Source organism: Rhinoderma darwinii, unplaced genomic scaffold (genome assembly GCF_050947455.1).
Source record: "Rhinoderma darwinii isolate aRhiDar2 unplaced genomic scaffold, aRhiDar2.hap1 Scaffold_853, whole genome shotgun sequence".
NCBI lineage: Eukaryota > Metazoa > Chordata > Amphibia > Anura > Rhinodermatidae > Rhinoderma > Rhinoderma darwinii.
The window spans coordinates 1-19876 of NW_027464422.1; the positions used below are offsets into that span (position 1 = coordinate 1).

Genomic DNA, 19876 nt, shown 5'->3' on the forward strand with positions numbered 1-19876 from the left:
TATTATTATTATTATTATTGACAGTAATGAAGACAAAAACAGGTTTCAGGTGGTAGAAAATGACTTTACTAAACCGTTTTATAAGCCAACAAACAAGGACCATGAGGATAGTAATCAGTCCGCTGCTTCTCTCTCCTTGTGGTAAGATGATATTTGGGAGAAAGGTTGGAGGTGGTGGATGTCTCGGCACTTGGTTGTATAACCGGAGCTTCTGCAGTTTGAGATATTCCTGCTCGGCTGTGACGTGCCATTCCACCTCGCTGTAGAGTCCGCTGGTCATAAACGGATCTTGTAGATCTTTCTCCCTGATGTAAGTTGTTTTTTGGAGAAAGGTTGGAGCTGGTAGATTTCGTGGCATTTCCAGAGCCTTTGCAGTTTGAGATGTTCCTGCTCGGCTGTGACTTGCCATTCCACCTCGCTGTAGAGTCCGCTGGTATAAACGGTTCTTGTAACTCTTTCTCCCTGATGTAAGATGATATTTGGGAGAAAGGTTGGAGCTGGTGGATTGGTCGCCATCTCTGGAGTTAAGCAGTTTAGGATGTTCCCAGAGAAGTTCCTGCTCGGCTGTGACGTGCCATTCCACCTCATCTGTAGTGTCCACTGTTTATAAATGGTTCTTCTCGCTCTTGGAGATGGTGAAGCTTTTCCAGGTAATTGTTATAGATAAACTCTAAGAAAAGAAACACATATCCACATTATAAACCCCATGATTGTAGAGATGAATAATAATGTTATTACGAGGTCTGGTATACGAGGTGATAATGAGGTGACGTCTACTGACCTGCATATTCTTATAGTAGCTCAATAGATTCACCAGAATGAGGACCAACATCGACCACTCCATGATCTTTGATGTCATTTCACTGATCTGTGAAAAAATATCAAAATTAATATAGAAAAAATTGCGCAAAACAAGAACTTTCCGCCCCAGCCGAGGTTTTGCCGCATTAATATTTATTACATGGAGTCATGTGACTGACGGCGATGCCAAAATGGACCTGACCCATTGTCATATGACACCATATCCATTACATTGCGGACGTCACGATCACCATGGTGCTGAGAACGAGCCCAAAGATTATAGGTCCAATTGCTTTCCTATAGAACGGCTTCTAGGGGTGCAAATAAAATCTATACAATAATCCAGAATAATCTCATTAATACCGGATTAAAGGAATTTTACATCGACTGGTTTGTACCAGCAGCTCAGCATGTCAATAACTTGATATTATGTATGAGATATACTGTACATACCTTTACACACTGATCTCCAGCACACAGGTGGGTGTATACAGATACCTTATTTCCAATGACTGGTAATTTATTATATAGGAAAATAAAGTTTCTTATGTTTAGTAAGTGTCTTATAGGATTTACTACATATTTATGTGAGATAAATGTTAACATAATACATATATAGCAATGACAGTACCGCTGCTTTCTATTCAGCATCTTCCTGCAAGAAGCTGAACAATGTTACCAGATGACGCTGTGTTACACCAGCATGTCGCCATCTGACGGCAGAGATCAGAAAATGAAGGGAAATGATCACCTCAGGATATGAAGTTTCCTACATGTGAACCTAAAGACAAGGACGGTTGGATTCCATTCAAATATTATTTAAGAAAGGATACATGAAACCACTAAGGTCACGGCCATTATGCAGGACGCCAGTCTGAAATGGCTGATGAAGTTTCGGCTTTTGGACAATTTGTAGAGGAGTATGGACTGCCAAAGGTTGTAAAGGCTGCCAAACCCGAATGCAATGCAAGCATTAATCCGGTGAGTTATTGGATAATAGTAGGTCTAGAAAACAAGCAGACAGAGGTTAGAGCAAATCTTATGGAACTAATCACTAATTTACCCTCAGAACTTCCCAATAAATCCTAAATAACGTGTTCTGATATAATAACCCCAGAGATATAATGGATCTATAGAGGGGGGTCTCCTGCTTCCCTATTAGAAAGAGCAGAAAGCCACTAACAAAAAATGGCTTCTGCTCTGGGGGGATTGAGGACACACATCTATTACATGGCCGTCCATTCATTCTAATAAGCCATGTAATACCACTTTAGTGTGTGGCCACCCGGTGATAACCGCTGATCATGATCACTAGGGGTTCAGCTGCCGGACCTACAGTAATTAGCTAATTGCCAGCGGGTCCCTATTTAGTGAAGATGGGACAACCCTATCAACGTAAAACATTTATTAACTTACCGAGAATGTAGCCATCATGGCTGTCCCGACGCATGATGACCATCCAATTGCCAGGAGGATCTTTTGAACCAAGGCCTGACGATCCCCAAAGGCTTCAGCATGGAGCATGATGTACTTATAGTGTAGAAACGTCAGGCCCAGAGCTGAAAAAGAGCAAATGAGCCGAATTAATCCTGTACCACGTGTAAAACAACCTAATAACATCTATGAAGCACGGACCAAACGCTAAACCAACAAGAAACCTTCAATAATGGACGGGAACATTTATCTACATCGTCTAATCCGGACAATTATTATCAGTTGAAATTAACAAAACTTTATTTTTATTTTTTAGAAAATTCTGATTACTACTGTAGACTGAGATGGGGCAGGGTGCGACTGATGCCAAGTCTGAGTCATGTCTGACAGTCTGGTTGCTAGGGATACACTACCTAACAACCACAGTCTTGTCCAGCAATGAGTCCCTAGCAACCAGCCTGCATCTCTCACTGACGTAGTAATCACATTTTTGTAAAAAATAAATGTAGGTTTGACCCCAGAGTAATATAATCAGATATAAGACTTTTTATAATAACCCGCCATCCCCCAGAAGTAAGAGCATATTATAATCACTTCCGTGATTGTTACTTACAGGCAATGGCCATTCCTATGAATCCTATTCTAAACAGGATATTTTCGGGAAAGAAATTTCCCGTTTCACTGTAAAAGAAAAAGAAAAACGTTCAATGTTAAATAATATAGAAAAATTGTCAGAATTGTTTCATCTTAATAATCAGCAGTCAGATAATAATCTATAGGACTGAGGAGATGCGTTTCTCTGTCCTCTTGCGGCTCCTCTGGGTAATGGAAGCCATTTTGTTAATTAGATATTTCCTCCTTATTTAAGTAATTACCTTATACATTCCCAAACTATAAAAGTCGTGTAATTCTCCATCTTACCTGATGTACATCAGTGGGGGGGCATGGCTGTTGATAACAGTCAGTGTGTAGCTACCAGAGAGCCAGGCCACACACCAAAAGGCCAAGAAGATGGTGAAGAATCCCAGTCCATTGATTTCCATAATAATGAAAAGTCGCCAATCAATTAGAAAATCGCGCTCTGTGTCAATTCACAGAAAGTAAGACCGCGCAGCTGTCACGTGAATATTTATAACCTCTCATTATCTCTCTGTGACATCATAGCTCCGTGATGTCATCATGATGTCACAGTAAGGTCAGTTCTGCTGCTGTCAAGGGGAATTCCCAACTTCTCAGCTCTCTGCTCCGTGATGTCATCATGATGTCACAGTAAGGTCAGTTCTGCTCTGGAGCTGCTATGGTTTAGTATCTGCTATGAACTTATATCTGCTATGGGCTTCGCAGACCCCAAAACACAAGTCATTGATGTAGTGACATTTTAGCGTCTTTTTTCACAGAGGTCAATGTAAGGTCATCTGTTATACTGTGCTAATAAAAAGTATTTACCCCCCTCCATTGATTTTTCCATGTTGTTTTGGGTGATGGCATTGTTTCACAGGGGATTAAATTTGGTAAAACAAGACTGACAGGACCAATGATGGCATCACCCCCATATAACACAACCTCTAACATTTATATGAAATAACTGAGACCCAGACCAAGATGTGGGGTAAAGTGGGGGTCGGCCACAGCTTTTATTATTAACAATAAATTTGAGGACGTTGTCCGCTGGTTGGATAAACACATTGCAAGATAAACAGGTCACCCTGGGTGCCAGAACATTGCAGGCGCGATGGGCATGCTCCAGTTGTTTCCGGGTGATTTCACGAGCGGTAGAGACAAGATCCTCCTAGAACCGCCGCTGTGACATCTGGAACAGAACAAAATGATCAAAACAGGATGAACATAAAAACTCTGAAACAATTATCAACAAAATGACATTTAAGGCTATGTTCACACGCAAACTCAAAAACGTATGAAAATACGGAGCTGTTTTCAGGCGAAAATAACTCCTGATTTTCAGACTTTTTTTAACAACTCGCGTTTTTCGCGGCGTTCTTTACGGACATTTTTGGAGCTGTTTTTCAATGGAGTCAATGAAAAACGCCTCCACAAACGCCCCAAGAAATGACCTGCACTTCTTTTGACGAGCCGACATTTTACGCGCCGTATTTTGACAGCGACGCGTAAAATAAAGGCTCGTGGGAACAGAACATCGTAATTCCCATTGAAAGCAATGGGCAGATGTTTGTAGGCGTATTAGGGGCGATTTTTCAGGCGGAATTCGAGGCTTAAAACTCCCGAATTACGTCTGAAACCACTGCGTGTGAACATACCCTAACTCCTTAACAAGATGCCACATACATGTACGTGACAGTCATTAAGGGAAAGTATGGAGCGGGATCACGGGCTGAGCTCGCTCCATACTTAGCGGGTATTCGCTGTGTAATATAGCCAACACCTCACTGCAACGGACAGAATGAAAAATCACTTTGTCTTCCCGTTTAACCCCTTAGATGCCACAGTCAATCACGACCGCAGCATCTAAAGCATTAGAATGAGAGGGGCGACCCCCTCTGACGTGCCCTTGTGCCCCCACGATGCTCTAGCGGGATGCCGATGGTTATCATGGCAGCCCGGGGGCCTAATGAAGGGTCTGCCATCTTTGTTCTCCGGCAGGGCTTCATAGGTGGCTGTAAAAATCATGATATACTGCAATACTTTAGTATTGCAGTGGATCGTGTGAGCAATCCAATGATTGCTGGTTCAAGTCCACTAGGGGGACTTCTAAACTGAATTTTAAAAAGTTAAATAAAGTTTTTTGCAAATATCCCAAAAAATAATATTTAAATTTCTCAAAAATTCCCCCTCTTCCCATTTTTTCTCTAAAGTAATGTTGAACAACATATAAGTTAGAACAACTCATATCGCCGCGTTTGCAAAAGTCCGAACTATGAGGGTATGTTCACACGAGGTCATTAGGTCATTACGTCCGTAATTGACGGACGTATTTCGGCCGCAAGTACCGGACCGAACACAGTGCAATCATGTTTTCAGTACGAGACAGTTGTCCGGCAGCGAGGCAGGGACTCCTAGCGTCATACATAACTATAATGCTAGGAGACCGGCTCCCTGCACTGTGTTCGGTCCGGTACTTGCGGCCAAAATACGTCCGTCAATTACGGACCTAATGACCTCGTATGAACATACCCTTACAATCTAATGTTATCTAACCCACTCGCTGAACAGCTTAAAAAAAACAAAAAAAAATGTTTAAAACACCCAATTTGCTGTTTTTTGGTCACGTTAGTTTCCCCAAAAAATAGAATAAAAACTAGTCAAAAAGACGCACCCCAAAATGGTAACAACAAAAGCTCGCCTCGCAAAAAATAAGCCCTCACATCGCTCAATCAATGGAAACATAAAAAAGTTATGGCTCTCAGATTTTTGCGACGCAAAACTAATTTTTTTTAACAAATAGTTTTCCAAAGTGGTAAAACATGAAAAAATATAAAGTCGATATCACCGTAATCGTATTAATCCGTAGAATAAAGTGAACATGTAGTTATTACTGCACAATAGACGCCGTAAAAACGAAATCCCCCAGAAATGGCGCATTTGCTTTTTTTTTTTTTTTTGCTAATTTCACCCCACAAATAGTAATAAACTAAAATAAAAAAAACTACATTGGTCGTGTCATTAAGGAGTCAAATCAAGAGAGGGAGTGGGGGAGGGAAAGACGCCAAGCTGCAGGGTCCAAAGAGGACGAAGGGCATTACTATCTTATAGGGAGCTCTATAGCCCCCCTACCATGTGATCACTGGCCAATCCCTGTAGATCATGATGATGTGATGCCACCCCCCATTTATTTATGCTAAGGGCTTATTCAGACGAACGGGATATACGTCCGTGCAACGCGCGTGATTTTCACGCACAGACCTACCCCACCGTGCAGACATGTGCGTGATTTTTACGCTGCGTGAGTCCGTTGCGAAAAAGTCACTACATGTCCGTTCTTTGGGCGTTTTTCACGCATCACGCACCCATTGAAGTCAATGCCACACGGAAGCACTTCCGTGCGGACTGCATTTTTCACACAAGACTTGTTAAGTCTATGTAAATGAGTTGAGAAAACTTGGCCAAACAAGCACCAACCAGGAAGTGGATTTTCACTTGTTGGGTGTCACGGCACAGGGTGTGGACCCACTGGGCCGTACCGCGTAGCGGGAAAGCAGCTGGCCAACAAGGTACAAAACAATGTCTATAGTTCTGAACGGGTAGCTGAGGCAAAGTAGACAGTGGCAAGAACACGACTTGGCTTTCACAGCAGGTAACGATAGTACGGGATGCAGGGTATAGGCAGCAGGAACGGGTAACACTGGGAACTAGAAAACACTGGGAGACCTTTAGCAAGACAGACTAGGGTATACAATTCCCAGCTAGCTTGCCCGACAGACCCTATGAATGCCCCCACACTATAATGCCCCCACAGTTTAATGCCACCACACAGTATAGTGGCCCCCCATAGCTGCCCCCACACAGTATAATGCTCCCCATAGCAGCCCCCACACAGTATAATGCCCCTTATAGCTGACCACCACAGAATAATGTCCCCATAGTTGAACCCCTACAGTATAATGCGCCCATTGTTGCCCCTCACACTATAATGCCCCCCAGAGCTGCGCCAACAGTATAATGCCCCTATAGCTGCCCCCACAGTATATTGCCACCCATAGCTGCCACATAAAGTATAATGCCCCCCTACAGCATAAAGCCCCCATAGCTGTCTCATTCAGTATAATGCCCCCTCAGCAGCTGCCATATAACGCCCCCCCCTCCAATACCCAGTATAATGCCCCAATAAGTATGTACCTAATAGAAAACTTATAACATAATTACTTACCTATCCCCGTTCCCACGATGGGTGGAGGATCCTTCTCCTCTGCACTGTGCTGTGAGTGACTCGGCGCAGACAGGCTTAGGGGCCTGGTTGCATTTGCGACCCCTATAGCTACGCCACTGCCCTCATCTATAAAGAGCGTCTCTCTGGTGGAACCAGCACATCCGTGTATTACATAGAGGGTCAGTATTTGGTTCCCTGGTGGTCTTGGGTAAGGAAAATGTAATGACGGGGGTAGGGAAACGGACAAGTTAGCCCTAATCTACCCGCCACTCTGTCCCTGCCTACTTGCAACGACCCGCCCTAGGCGACGGGGTACAACTGGGCGGCGGTCCCTATGCTCAGTAAGTGCAAGAGACAAACAGACAAGGGAACACAAAGCAAAGGGAAATGGGGCAGTTGCCCACGGCAACACCTTGAGCAAAAAGAGTGGTGAACGAGCCGAGTCAAACCAGGAGTGCACGAGGTACCAAACGCAGAGCAGGAGAGTAGTCAGCAAGCCAGGGTCAGTATGGAGCAGGATCAAATAGTCAGAAGCTGTAGCTGGGCCAGGAAACCACACGAGAAGAATCACAAGCAAAGGAGGAACAGGAAAGGCAGGTATAAATAGACAGAGGGCGGGAGCTAGCTCCGTCTGGCCAGGCTGCGATAGGCTCTCCCACTCCTAAGCCTGCCATCCTGAGTGGTGGAAGCTGGAGTCAGTCTCAGAGACATAGACTCAGGTGCAGACTGATTACCTATGGGCGTATACACAGAAGTTGTGCCTGGCAGATCCTTTACAGTACCCCCCCTTTTATGAGGGGCCACCGGACCCTTTCTAAGTGGACCTGGTTTTTTGGGGAAACGAAGGTGGAACCTCCTGACCAATACCCCAGCGTGAACATCCCGGGCGGGTACCCAAGTCCTCTCCTCAGGCCCGTATCCTCTCCAATGGACCAGGTACTGGAGGGAGCCTTGGACTATCTTGCTGTCCACAATCTTGGCCACCTCGAATTCCACCCCCTCAGGGGTGAGAATGGGAACAGGAGGTTTCCTCGAGGGAGCCAAGGACGGGGAGCAGCGTTTAAGGAGGGAGGCATGAAACACGTCATGTATTCGAAAAGATGAGGGCAACTCCAGTCGGAAGGAGACAGGATTGAGGACTTCAATGACCTTATACGGCCCAATAAACCGGGGAGCAAACTTCTTGGACGGGACCTTAAGGCGAAGGTTCCTAGACGATAACCACACCAGATCCCCGACCATAAACAAGGGGTTCGCAGAACGTCTTCTATCAGCCTGAGTTTTTTGTACGCTCTGGGACGCCTCTAGGTTCTTCTGAACCTGGGCCCAGACTGTGCACAGTTCCCGATGAACGACCTCTACCTCGGGATTGTTGGAACTACCAGGTGAGACGGAGGAGAACCGTGGATTAAACCCAAAATTACAGAAAAAGGGGGAGACCCCTGACGAGTTACTGACCCGGTTATTAAGGGAAAATTCGGCGAGGGGAATGAATGAGACCCAATCATATTGACAGTCAGAGATAAAACACCTTAAATATTGTTCTAGAGATTGATTAGTCCTCTCAGTTTTACCATTAGTTTCAGGATGGAAGGCAGAGGAGAAGGACAGATCAATCTCCAACTTTTTACAGAAGGCTCTCCAAAACAATGAAACAAATTGTACCCCTCTGACCGAAACAATATTGACAGGGACCCCATGGAGACGCAGGATGTGTTTGACAAACAAGGTAGCTAACGTCTTGGCATTAGGTAGTTTCTTGAGGGGCACAAATTGGCACATCTTACTGAAGCGGTCTACTACCACCCACACCACCGACTTGCCTTGAGATGGAGGCAAATCGGTGATAAAATCCATGGAGATATGGGTCCAAGGTCTCTGGGGAATGGGCAAAGAACGTAGTAAGCCCGCTGGTCGAGACCTGGGAGTCTTGGACCTAGCACAAACCTCACAAGCGGCGAAGTAGGCCTTAACGTCTTTAGGCCACCAATAGTTTCTGGCAATGAGGTGTTTGGTACCCAGGACGCCTGGATGACCAGATAGTGCGGAGTCATGATTTTCCCTAAGTACCCTTAGCCGGTATTGCAGGGGAACAAACAGCTTGTCCTCAGGAAGGTTCCCGGGAGCTGAACCTTGATCAGCCGCAATTTCAGAGACTAAATCAGAATCAATAGAAGAAATGATTATACCAGGAGGCAAAATTCAAGCAGGATCTTCCTCCGAAGGAGGGCTGGCCACGAAGCTACGCGACAGTGCATCGGCCTTAATATTTTTAGACCCAGCCCTATAGGTAACCAAAAAGTTGAATCTGGTAAAAAATAGTGCCCATCGAGCTTGTCTCGGGTTTAGCCTCCGGGCAGATTCTAGGAAAACCAGATTCTTGTGGTCGGTAAGGACGTTACCTGGTGCCTAGCCCCCTCCAGGAAGTGGCGCCACTCTTCAAATGCCCATTTAATGGCTAAGAGTTTGCGGTTGCCAATATCATAGTTACTCTCAGTGTGCGAAAACTTCCTGGAGAAGTAGGCACAGGGACGGAGATGGGTGAGGGACCTGGTACAAGACAGCCCCCACTCCCACCTCGGATGCGTCAACTTCCACGATAAATGGCTCCATTTGGTTGGGCTGAACCAGCACCGTGGCCGAAATAAAGCACTTCTTAAGGACCTCAAAAGCCTGGACAGCCTCAGGGGGCCAGTGGAGGAGATCAGCACCTTTGCGAGTGAGGTCCGTAAGAGGCTTAGCGATGACCGAGAAGTTAGCAATAAATCTCCTGTAATAATTAGCGAACCCCAAGAAACACTGTAACGCCTTCAGGGAGGCAGGTTGGACCCATTCCGCCACAGCTTGGACCTTGGCGGGGTCCATGCAGAATTCATGAGGAGTGAGGATTTGACCCAAAAATGGTATCTCCTGTACCCCAAACAAACATATTTTGGTTTTCGCAAACAGTTTGTTTTCCCGAAGGACCTGGAGCACCTTCCTGACATGCTCAATGTGGGAGGACCAGTCCTTGGAAAACACCAGTATGTCATCAAGGTACACTACAAGAAATACCCCCAGGTAATCTCTTAAAATCTAACTTATGAAATTCTGGAAGACCGCAGGAGCATTACAAAACCCAAAGGGCATGACGAGGTATTCGAAATGACCTTCGGGCATGTTAAACGCAGTCTTCCACTCATCCCCCTCTTTGATGCGGATAAGGTTATACGCCCACCGTAGATCAAACTTAGAGAACCATTGGGCCCCCTGAACCTGATTAAAGAGACCAGGAATCAAAGGAAGGGGATACTGGTTCCTTACAGTGACCTTATTCAAGTTACGGTAGTCAATGCATGGCCTAAGACCACCATCCTTCTTCCCTACGTAGAAGAAGCCAGCACCTACCGGAGAAGTAGAGGGGCGAATGTAACCCTTGGCCAGGCATCCCTGGATATACTCTCTCATGGCTTCACGTTCGGGACAAGAAAGATTAAATATCCTACCCTTAGGGAGCTTAGCTCCTGGTACCAATTCGATAGCGCAATCGTATTCTCTATGAGGAGGTAACACTTCGCAGGCCTCCTTAGAGAAAACATTAGCAAAGTCCTGAACAAACTCAGGTAGCGTGTTCACCTCCTCAGGGGGAGAAATAGAATTAACAGAAAAACATGACGTCAAGCATTCATTACCCCATTTGGTAAGCTCCCCAGTATTCCAGTCAAACGTGGGATTATGCAACTGCAACCAGGGAAGGCCTAAAACCAAATCGGACGATAATCCCTGCATCAACAGTACAGAGCACTGCTCCAAATGCATGGAGCCAACAAGGAGTTCAAAAACAGGGGTATGCTGTGTAAAATAACCATTAGCAAGAGGAGTGGAGTCGATACCCACTACCGGGACAGGTTTAGGCAAATCAATTAAAGGCATAGCTAGAGATCTGGCAAATTCCACAGACATGATATTAGTAGAAGACCCTGAATCCACGAAGGCACTGCCGGTAGCAGACCTACCACCAAAAGAGACCTGAAAGGGAAGCAAGATTTTATTACGTTTCATATTTACGGGAAATACCTGTGCGCCCAAGTGACCTCCCCGATGATAACTTAGGCGCGGAAGTTTTCCGGCTGCTTATTCTTACGCCTAGGACAGTTGTTCACTTGATGCTTGTCATCTCCACAGTAGAAGCAGTGACCATTCTTCCTGCGGAACTCTCTATGTTGTCGGGGGGACACGGAGGCCCCGAGTTGCATAGGTACCTCCGAGTCTGCCGTGGAAGAGCGAAGCAACGGGACCTCGGGAGGCATCATGGGGGAGTCAGAGGGGAAAACACAAAAACGTTCAAGTTGTCGTTCCCTGAGACGTCGGTCAAGTCGTACCGCTAAAGCCATAACCTGGTCAAGGAAGTCAGAAGAGGGATAGCTAACTAGCAGGTCTTTCAGGGCGTTCGACAGACCCAACCTAAACTGGCACCTTAAGGCAGGGTCATTCCACCGAGAAGCTACGCACCACTTCCTAAAGTCAGAACAATACTCCTCAACAGGTCTCTTACCCTGACGTAAGTTCACCAGCTGACTCTCAGCAAAGGCAGTCCTGTCAGTCTCGTCATAAATGAGTCCGAGAGCAGAAAAGAAACGATCAACGGAGGAAAGTTCAGGGGCGTCAGGAGCCAAGGAGAAGGCCCACTCTTCGGGCCCTTCCTGGAGCCGGGACATAATAATACGCACCCGCTGGCTCTCAGAACCTGAGGAGTGAGGCTTTAAGCGAAAGTAGAGCCTACAACTCTCCCGAAAGGAGAGAAAAGTCCTCCGGTCCCCTGAGAACCGGTCAGGCAACTTGAGGTGGGGTTCAAGAGGTGAGGTGAGGGGCACTACCATGGTAGCGTCAGGCTGGTTGACCCTCTGAGCCAGGGCCTGGACCTGTAGGGAGAGACCCTGCATTTGCTGGGCCAGGGTCTCAAGGGGGTCCATAGTAGTGTCAGGGACCAGGGTAGACTAGGTATATGGGCTTGTGATTATGTAATGACGGGGGTAGGGAAACGGAGAAGTGAGCCCTAATCTACCCGCCACTCTGTCCCTGCCTACTTGCAACGACCCGCCGTAGGCGACGGGGTACAACTGGGCGGCGGTCCCTACGCTCAGTAAGTGCAAGAGACAAACAGACAAGGGAACACAAAGCAAAGGGAAATGGGGCAGTTGCCCACGGCAGCACCGTGAGCAACAAGATTGGTGAACGAGCCGAGTCAAAGCAGGAGTGCACGAGGTACCAAACGCAGAGCAGGAGAGTAGTCAGAAAGCCAGGGTCAGTATGGAGCAGGATCAAATAGTCAGAAGCTGTAGCTGGGCCAGGAAACCACACGAGAAGAATCACAAGCAAAGGAGGAACAGGAAAGGCAGGTATAAATAGACAGAGGGCGGGAGATAGCTCCGTCTGGCCAGGCTGCGATAGGCTCTCCCACTCCTAAGCCTGCCATCCTGAGTGGTGGAAGCTGGAGTCAGTCTCAGAGACATAGACTCGGGTGCAGACTGATTACCTATGGGCGTATACACAGAAGTTGTGCCTGGCAGATCCTTTACAGAAAAGGTAAATTGCTGTCTCCTTGGTGGTCTAATAGTTTACCATCCTCCACAGGCTCTAGTGGTGTGTCTGGCCGCTGACGGGAAGCTGAATGCAATATTCACATCGTGATCGAATTCCCTCCCCACCCACCATCGATCATACAGATCATGGAATAACATTCGCAACCCCTCAAAAACCTTAAATAAAAGTCAAGCGTACAATATAGTTGGAAGTAAAAGGCTGTGGTGTTTATTATGGGTAACATAAAAATATTAATAAATCTTTATAATCAACTTGAATGAATTAATAAATAAATAATTAAATAAATAATGTCCAATAATGAAACGTCCAATAAACAAGCACTTGTCCACACAGCATTAGCTGCTAGACAACCCACTAACAAACTCCGTGACGGGGATTCTGTCCTTGAACAAGGGAGGGTGGGCGGGAATTCTGTCCTTGAACAAGGGAGGGTGGGCGGGAATTCTGTCCTTGAACAACGGAGGGTGGGCGGGAATTCTGTCCTTGAACAAGGGAGGGTGAGCGGGAATTCTGTCCTTGAACAAGGGAGGGTGGGCGGGAATTCTGTCCTTGAACAAGGCGGGGCGGGGCTGCTTCAAACAGCTTCTTCAGACAATCTGCTGATCGGACCAGACATCCTTTTATCCTCCAGGATTTCCCGCCGCTCAGCTCCTCAAACCAATCCCTGGACTGTTGCCAACATCTGCCTGGTCACAAGGTCAAACCTGAGGAAACTTCTAGAACAAGGTAAATACCGTAAAGCCACACCCCAAAGAAGGGTTGTGAGAAGACACCAAAAGACAAAATAGGGGGAAAAGCAGAATATAGGAAAAACAAGGGAACAGAATAAGGGAAAAGAAAGAAGAAAAAAGGGTAAAAGGGGATGCGAAGTGATCCCATGTGTCCCCCACGCTATTCGCTCTAAAGGGGGGGCCTCTCATTAGGTTTAATAAGGGGCCGCCAGGCTCCCCTGAGTCCGGACTATCACGTGTACACATTTTGTAGCAAGATTTTTTTATTGATAAAATGTACGTCTTATAGTGTAAAAAATATATTTATATTTTTCATAAATCTGAATTTTGCTACAAAAACATTGAGACGTTCTTATTCCTCCAGGTTCATGAGGACAGATCTATGGAAGACTCAGGATTATTATTATTATTGACAGTAATGAAGACAAAACCAGGTTTCAGGTGGTAGAAAATGACTTTACTAAACCGTTTTATAAGCCAACAAACAAGGACCATGAGAATAGTAAACAGTCCGCTGCTTCTCTCTCCTTGTGGTAAGATGATATTTGGGAGAAAGGTTGGAGGTGGTGGATGTCTCGGCACTTGGTTGTATAACCGGAGCTTCTGCAGTTTGAGATGTTCCTGCTCGGCTGTGACGTGCCATTCCACCTCGCTGTAGAGTCCGCTGGTTATAAACGGATCTTGTAGATCTTTCTCCCTGATGTAAGTTGTTTTTTGGAGAAAGCTTGGAGCTGGTAGATTTCGTGGCATTTCTAGAGCCTTTGCAGTTTGAGATGTTCCTGCTCGGCTGTGACTTGCTATTCCACCTCGCTGTAGAGTCCGCTGGTTATAAACGGTTCTTGTAGCTCTTTCCCCCTGATGTAAGATGATATTTGGGAGAAAGGTTGGAGCTGGTGGAGTGGTCGCCATCTCTGGAGTTAAGCAGTTTAGGATGTTCCCAGAGAAGTTCCTGCTCGGCTGTGACGTGCCATTCCACCTCATCTGTAGTGTCCATTGTTTATAAATGGTTCTTCTCGCTCTTGGAGATGGTGAAGCTTTTCCAGGTAATTGTTATAGATAAACTCTAAGAAAAGAAACAAATATCCACATTATAAACCCCATGATTGTAGAGATGAATAATAATGTTATTACGAGGTCTGGTATACGAGGAGATAATGAGGTGACGTCTACTGACCTGCATATTCTGATAGTAGCTCAATACATTCACCAGAATGAGGACCAACATCGACCACTCTATGATCTTTGATGTCATTTCACTGATCTGTTAAAAAAATATCAAAATTAATATAGAAAAAATTGCGCAAAACAAGAACTTTCCGCCCCAGCCGAGGTTTAATGTTTATTACATGGAGTCATGTGACTGACGGCGATGCCAAAATGGACCTGACCCATTGTCATATGACACCATATCCATTACATTGCGGACGTCACGATCACCATGGTGCTGAGAACGAGCACAAAGATTATAGGTCCAATTGTTTTCCTATAGAACGGCTTCTAGGGGTACAAATAAAATCTATACAATAATCCAGAATAATCTCATTAATACCGGATTAAAGGAATTTTACATCGACTGGTTTGTACCAGCAGCTCAGCATGTCAATAACTTGATATTATGTATGAGATATACTGTACATACCTTTACACACTGATCTCCAGCGCAGAGGTGGGTGTATACGGATACCTTATTTCCAATGACTGGTAATTTATTATATAGGAAAATAAAGTTTCTTATGTTTAGTAAGTGTCTTATAGGATTTACTACACTTTTATGTAAGATAAATGTTAATATAATACATATATAGCAATGACAGTACCGCTGCTTTCTATTCTGCATCTTCCTGCAAGAAGCTGAACAATGTTACCAGATGACGCTGTGTTACACCAGCATGTCGCCATCTGACGGCAGAGATCAGAAAATGAAGGGAAATGATCACCTCTGGATATGAAGTTTTCTACATGTGAACCTAAAGACAAGGACGGTTGGATTCCATTCAAATATTATTTAAGAAAGGATACATGAAACCACTAAGGTCACGGCCATTATGCAGGACGCCAGTCTGAAATGGCTGATGAAGTTTCGGCTTTCGGACAATTTGTATAGGAGTATGGACTGCCAAAGGTTGTAAAGGCTGCCAAACCCGAATGCAATGCAAGCATTAATCCGGTGAGTTATTGGATAATAGTAGGTCTAGAAAACAAGCAGACAGAGGTTAGAGCAAATCTTATGGAACTAATCACTAATTTACCCCCAGAACTTCCCAATAAATCCTAATTAACGTGTTCTGATATAATAACCCCGGAGACATAATGGATATAGAGGGGGGTCTCCTGCTTCCCTATTAGACAGAGCAGAAAGCCACTAACAAAAAATGGCTTCTGCTCTTGGGGGATTGAGGACACACATCTATTACATGGCCGTCCATTCATTCTAATAAGCCATGTAGTACCACTTTAGTGTGTGGCCACTCGGTGATAACCGCTGATCATGATCACCAGGGGTTCAGCTGCCGGACCTACAGTAATTAGCTAATTGCCAGCGGGTCCCTATTTAGTGAAGATGGGACAACCCTATCAACGTAAAACATTTATTAACTTACCGAGAATGTAGCCATCATGGCTGTCCCGACGCATGATGACCATCCAATTGCCAGGAGGATCTTTTGAACCAAGGCCTGACGATCCCCAAAGGCTTCAGCATGGAGCATGATGTACTTATAGTGTAGAAACGTCAGGCCCAGAGCTGAAAAAGAGCAAATGAGCCGAATTAATCCTGTACCACGTGTAAAACCACCTAATAACATCTATGAAACGCGGACCAAATGCTAAACCCAACAAGAAACCTTCAATAACAGACGGGAACATTTATCTACATCGTCTAATCCGGACAATTATTATCAGTTGAAATTAACAAAACTTTATTTTTATTTTTTAGAAAATTCTGATTACTACTGCAGACTGAGATGGGGCCAGGGTGCGACTGATGCCAAGTCTGAGTCATGTCTGACAGTCTGGTTGCTAGGGATACACTACCTAACAACCACAGTCTTGTCCAGCAATGAGTCCCCTAGCAACCAGCCTGCATCTCTCACTGACGTAGTAATCACATTTTTGTAAAAAATAAATGTAGGTTTGACCCCAGAGTAATATAATCAGATATAAGACTTTTTATAATAACCCGCCATCCCCCAGAAGTAAGAGCATATTATAATCACTTCCGTGATATTTACTTACAGGCAATGGCCATTCCTATGAATCCTATTCTAAACAGGATATTTTCGGGAAAGAAATTTCCCGTTTCACTGTAAAAGAAAAAGAAAAACGCTCAATGTTAAATAATATAGAAAAATTGTCAGAATTGTTTCATCTTAATAATCAGCAGTCAGATAATAATCTATAGGACTGAGGAGATGCGTTTCTCTGTCCTCTTGCGGCCCCTCTGGGTAATGGAAGCCATTTTGTTAATTAGATATTTCCTCCTTATTTAAGTAATTACCTTATACATTCCCAAACTATAAAAGTCGTGTAATTCTCCATCTTACCTGATGTACATCAGTGGGGGGGCATGGCTGTTGATAACAGTCAGGGTGTAGCTACCAGAGAGCCAGGCCACACACCAAAAGGCCAAGAAGATGGTGAAGAATCCCAGTCCATTGATTTCCATAATAATGAAAAGTCGCCAATCAATTAGAAAATCGCGCTCTGTGTCAATTCACAGAAAGTAAGACCGTGCAGCTGTCAGGGGAATATTTATAACCTCTCATCATCTCTCTGTGACATCATAGCTCCGTGATGTCATCATGATGTCACAGTAAGGTCAGTTCTGCTGCTGTCAAGGGGAATTCCCAACTTCTCAGCTCTCTGTGACATCATAGCTCCGTGATGTCATCATGATGTCACAGTAAGGTCAGTTCTGCTCTGGAGCTGCCATGGTTTAGTATCTGCTATGAACTTATATCTGCTATGGGCTTCGCAGACCCCAGAACACAAGTCATTGATGTAGTGACATTTTAGCGTCTTTTTTCACAGAGGTCAATGTAAGGTCATCTGTTATACTGTGCTAATAAAAAGTATTTACCCCCCTCCATTGATTTTTACATGTTGTTTTGGGTGATGGCATTGTATCACAGGGGATTACATTTGGTAAAACAAGACTGACAGGACCAATGATGACATCACCCCCACATAACACAACCTCTAACATTTATATGAAATAACTGAGACCCAGACCAAGATGTGGGGTAAAGTGGGGGTCGGCCACAGCTTTTATTATTAACAATAAATTTGAGGACGTTGTCCGCTGGTTGGATAAACACATTGCAAGATAAACAGGTCACCCTGGGTGCCAGAACATTGCAGGCGCGATGGGCATGCTCCAGTTGTTTCCGGGTGATTTCACGAACGGTAGAGACAAGATCCTCCTAGAACCGCCGCTGTGACATCTGGAACAGAACAAAATGATCAAAACAGGATGAACATAAAAACTCTGAAACAATTATCAACAAAATGACATTTAAGGCTATGTTCACACGCAAACTCAAAAACGTCTGAAAATACGGAGCGGTTTTCAGGCGAAAATAACTCCTGATTTTCAGACTTTTTTTAACAACTCGCGTTTTTCGCGGCGTTCTTTACGGACGTTTTTGGAGCTGTTTTTCAATGGAGTCAATGAAAAACACCTTCACAAACGCCCCAAGAAATGACCTGCACTTCTTTTGACGAGCCGTCATTTTACGCGCCGTATTTTGACAGCGACGCGTAAAATAAAGGCTTGTGGGAACAGAACATCGTAATTCTCATTGAAAGCAATGGCCAGATGTTTGTAGGCGTATTATGGGTGTTTTTTAATGCGTAATTCGAGGCTTAAAACTCCCGAATTACGTCTGAAACCACTGCGTGTGAACATACCCTAACTCCTTAACAAGATGCCACATACATGTACGTGGCAGTCGTTAAGGGGAAGTATGGAGCGGGGTCACGGGCTGAGCTCGCTCCATACTTAGCGGGTATTCGCTGTGTAATATAGCCAACACCTCACTGCAACGGACAGAATCAAAAATCACTTTGAGTCTTCCCGTTTAACCCCTTAGATACCACAGTCAATCACGACCGCAGCATCTAAAGCATTAGAATGAGAGGGGCGACCCCCATTGACGTGCCCTTGTGCCCCCACGATGCTATAGCGGGATGCCGATGGTTATCATGGCAGCCCGGGGGCCTAATGAAGGGTCTGCCATCTTTGTTCTCCGGCAGGGCTTCATAGGTGGCTGTAAAAATCATGATATACTGCAATACGTTAGTATTGCAGTGGATCGTGTGAGCAATCCAATAATCGCTGGTTCAAGTCCACTCGGGGGACTTCTAAACTGAATTTTAAAAAGTAAAATAAGACCACAGTTCGCTTCGTCCCAGACAAGTAATCTTTAAGCTGTTGGATTACAATGACAAGGTGGCACTCATGAAAGCTTTCCGCAGCAGATCGCGTCCTTTGGAAATAATGGGCATGAAAGTGCTACTTTTTGAGGATTTCTCTGCGGAGGTTGCAAAACGAAGGCAGGCTTTCAGCAAGATCTGCACCGCGCTGTTCCAAGCTAAAATACGCTTTAACCTGCAGTACCCAGCCATCTTACGGGTGTTTCAAGAGAACGGGCGGAACAAGGTTTTCACCACGCCACAGGAAGCGGTGGACGCACTTACAGAGCTTTGCAGGCACAGACCCCAGCAAGAAGAGGAGCGTCACAGTCCAGCATACAGTCCAAATCGCAAGTCAAGAGAAGCCAAACGGAACCGACAAAATATGGAGCGAACCTGGGCAGAAGCTTTAATGCCCACACCAGGAAGATCCCGGGGGGGTCGAGCCGGAAATTGAGGGGACTCTCCGAAGCCGCAGAGTCGAATGCGGGACCGCACCCGATCTACGTCTCCTGATTGACGGACGAAGTTCTTTTCAGCACCATTTTATTTAAGCTGATGTGATGATGATTTTGTGGACGCTGTAGACCAATTGCAGATTCCGACCGGCTACAGATAAGTTTGCAGATAATTTGAACGTTTTGAGGGCGATATTTGGCGGTTTTATACGGCACTCTGTACCGGTCAACAGCTGACCTAATGTTATAATGTTACAATGTTGAAATTTATGCATTTTTGATATTTCCCTGCATTCTCGCTACAGGAGATTAGTGAGTGAGTTAGATCAGGTTCTGAGATTTTTCCTTGTGGGCGGGATCGACCGGGAATGAGACAATGCCTCCCCCACGCAAGGGATTAGTTATATCTGCCACAGATGGCATACTGGGGGAAGTTGCGGTAGGAGATCTGGGAAAAGGAGGCATGGAAACCTAGAGGCGAAACAAGATTTATGTGGATATGTGAGGATATAATCCAAACGGACTCTAGGGTGTTAAACCGACGATATGAGAATGTATAAATGTGTGCACAGGTGACAAAGGGGTAAGAGGTGGTAAGGGCAGGTGCTGCTTCC

At 45.2% G+C, this 19876-nt stretch overlaps 2 protein-coding genes across 2 annotated transcripts; both read right to left on the bottom strand.

Annotated features, from left to right (window-relative positions):
• Positions 1-43: 43 nt before the first annotated feature.
• On the bottom strand, positions 44-3347 carry LOC142731688 (DNA damage-regulated autophagy modulator protein 1-like). The gene is made up of 7 exons (XM_075849462.1): positions 3157-3347; positions 2849-2916; positions 2218-2360; positions 1635-1806; positions 1255-1313; positions 782-868; positions 44-670 (listed from the first exon to the last, which is right to left on the bottom strand). Exons 1-7 carry the CDS (start codon positions 3276-3278, stop codon positions 605-607), a joined length of 717 nt encoding a protein of 238 aa, XP_075705577.1. The 5' UTR covers positions 3279-3347; the 3' UTR covers positions 44-604.
• A 10495-nt stretch (positions 3348-13842) lies between these two features.
• On the bottom strand, positions 13843-17108 carry LOC142731690 (DNA damage-regulated autophagy modulator protein 1-like). Its single transcript, XM_075849464.1, has 7 exons — positions 16935-17108; positions 16627-16694; positions 15993-16135; positions 15412-15583; positions 15032-15090; positions 14567-14653; positions 13843-14455 (listed from the first exon to the last, which is right to left on the bottom strand). Exons 1-7 carry the CDS (start codon positions 17054-17056, stop codon positions 14390-14392), a joined length of 717 nt encoding a protein of 238 aa, XP_075705579.1. The 5' UTR covers positions 17057-17108; the 3' UTR covers positions 13843-14389.
• Between the last annotated feature and the right edge of the window lie 2768 nt (positions 17109-19876).

Excerpts from the sequence above, each read along its gene's own strand:
- LOC142731688 (XM_075849462.1), bottom strand. The coding sequence starts at position 3,278 with ATGGAAATCAATGGACTGGGATTCTTCACCATCTTCTTGGCCTTTTGG. Across the intron at positions 1,314-1,634 it reads CGTGACCTTAGTGGTTTCAT|TCATTGGAAATAAGGTATCT; the intron begins GTATCCTTTCTT and ends ATAAATTACCAG. Across the intron at positions 671-781 it reads GCTACTATAAGAATATGCAG|AGTTTATCTATAACAATTAC; the intron begins GTCAGTAGACGT and ends TTCTTTTCTTAG.
- LOC142731690 (XM_075849464.1), bottom strand. The coding sequence starts at position 17,056 with ATGGAAATCAATGGACTGGGATTCTTCACCATCTTCTTGGCCTTTTGG. Across the intron at positions 16,695-16,934 it reads CCCCCACTGATGTACATCAG|TGAAACGGGAAATTTCTTTC; the intron begins GTAAGATGGAGA and ends TTTCTTTTACAG. Across the intron at positions 14,456-14,566 it reads GCTACTATCAGAATATGCAG|AGTTTATCTATAACAATTAC; the intron begins GTCAGTAGACGT and ends TTCTTTTCTTAG.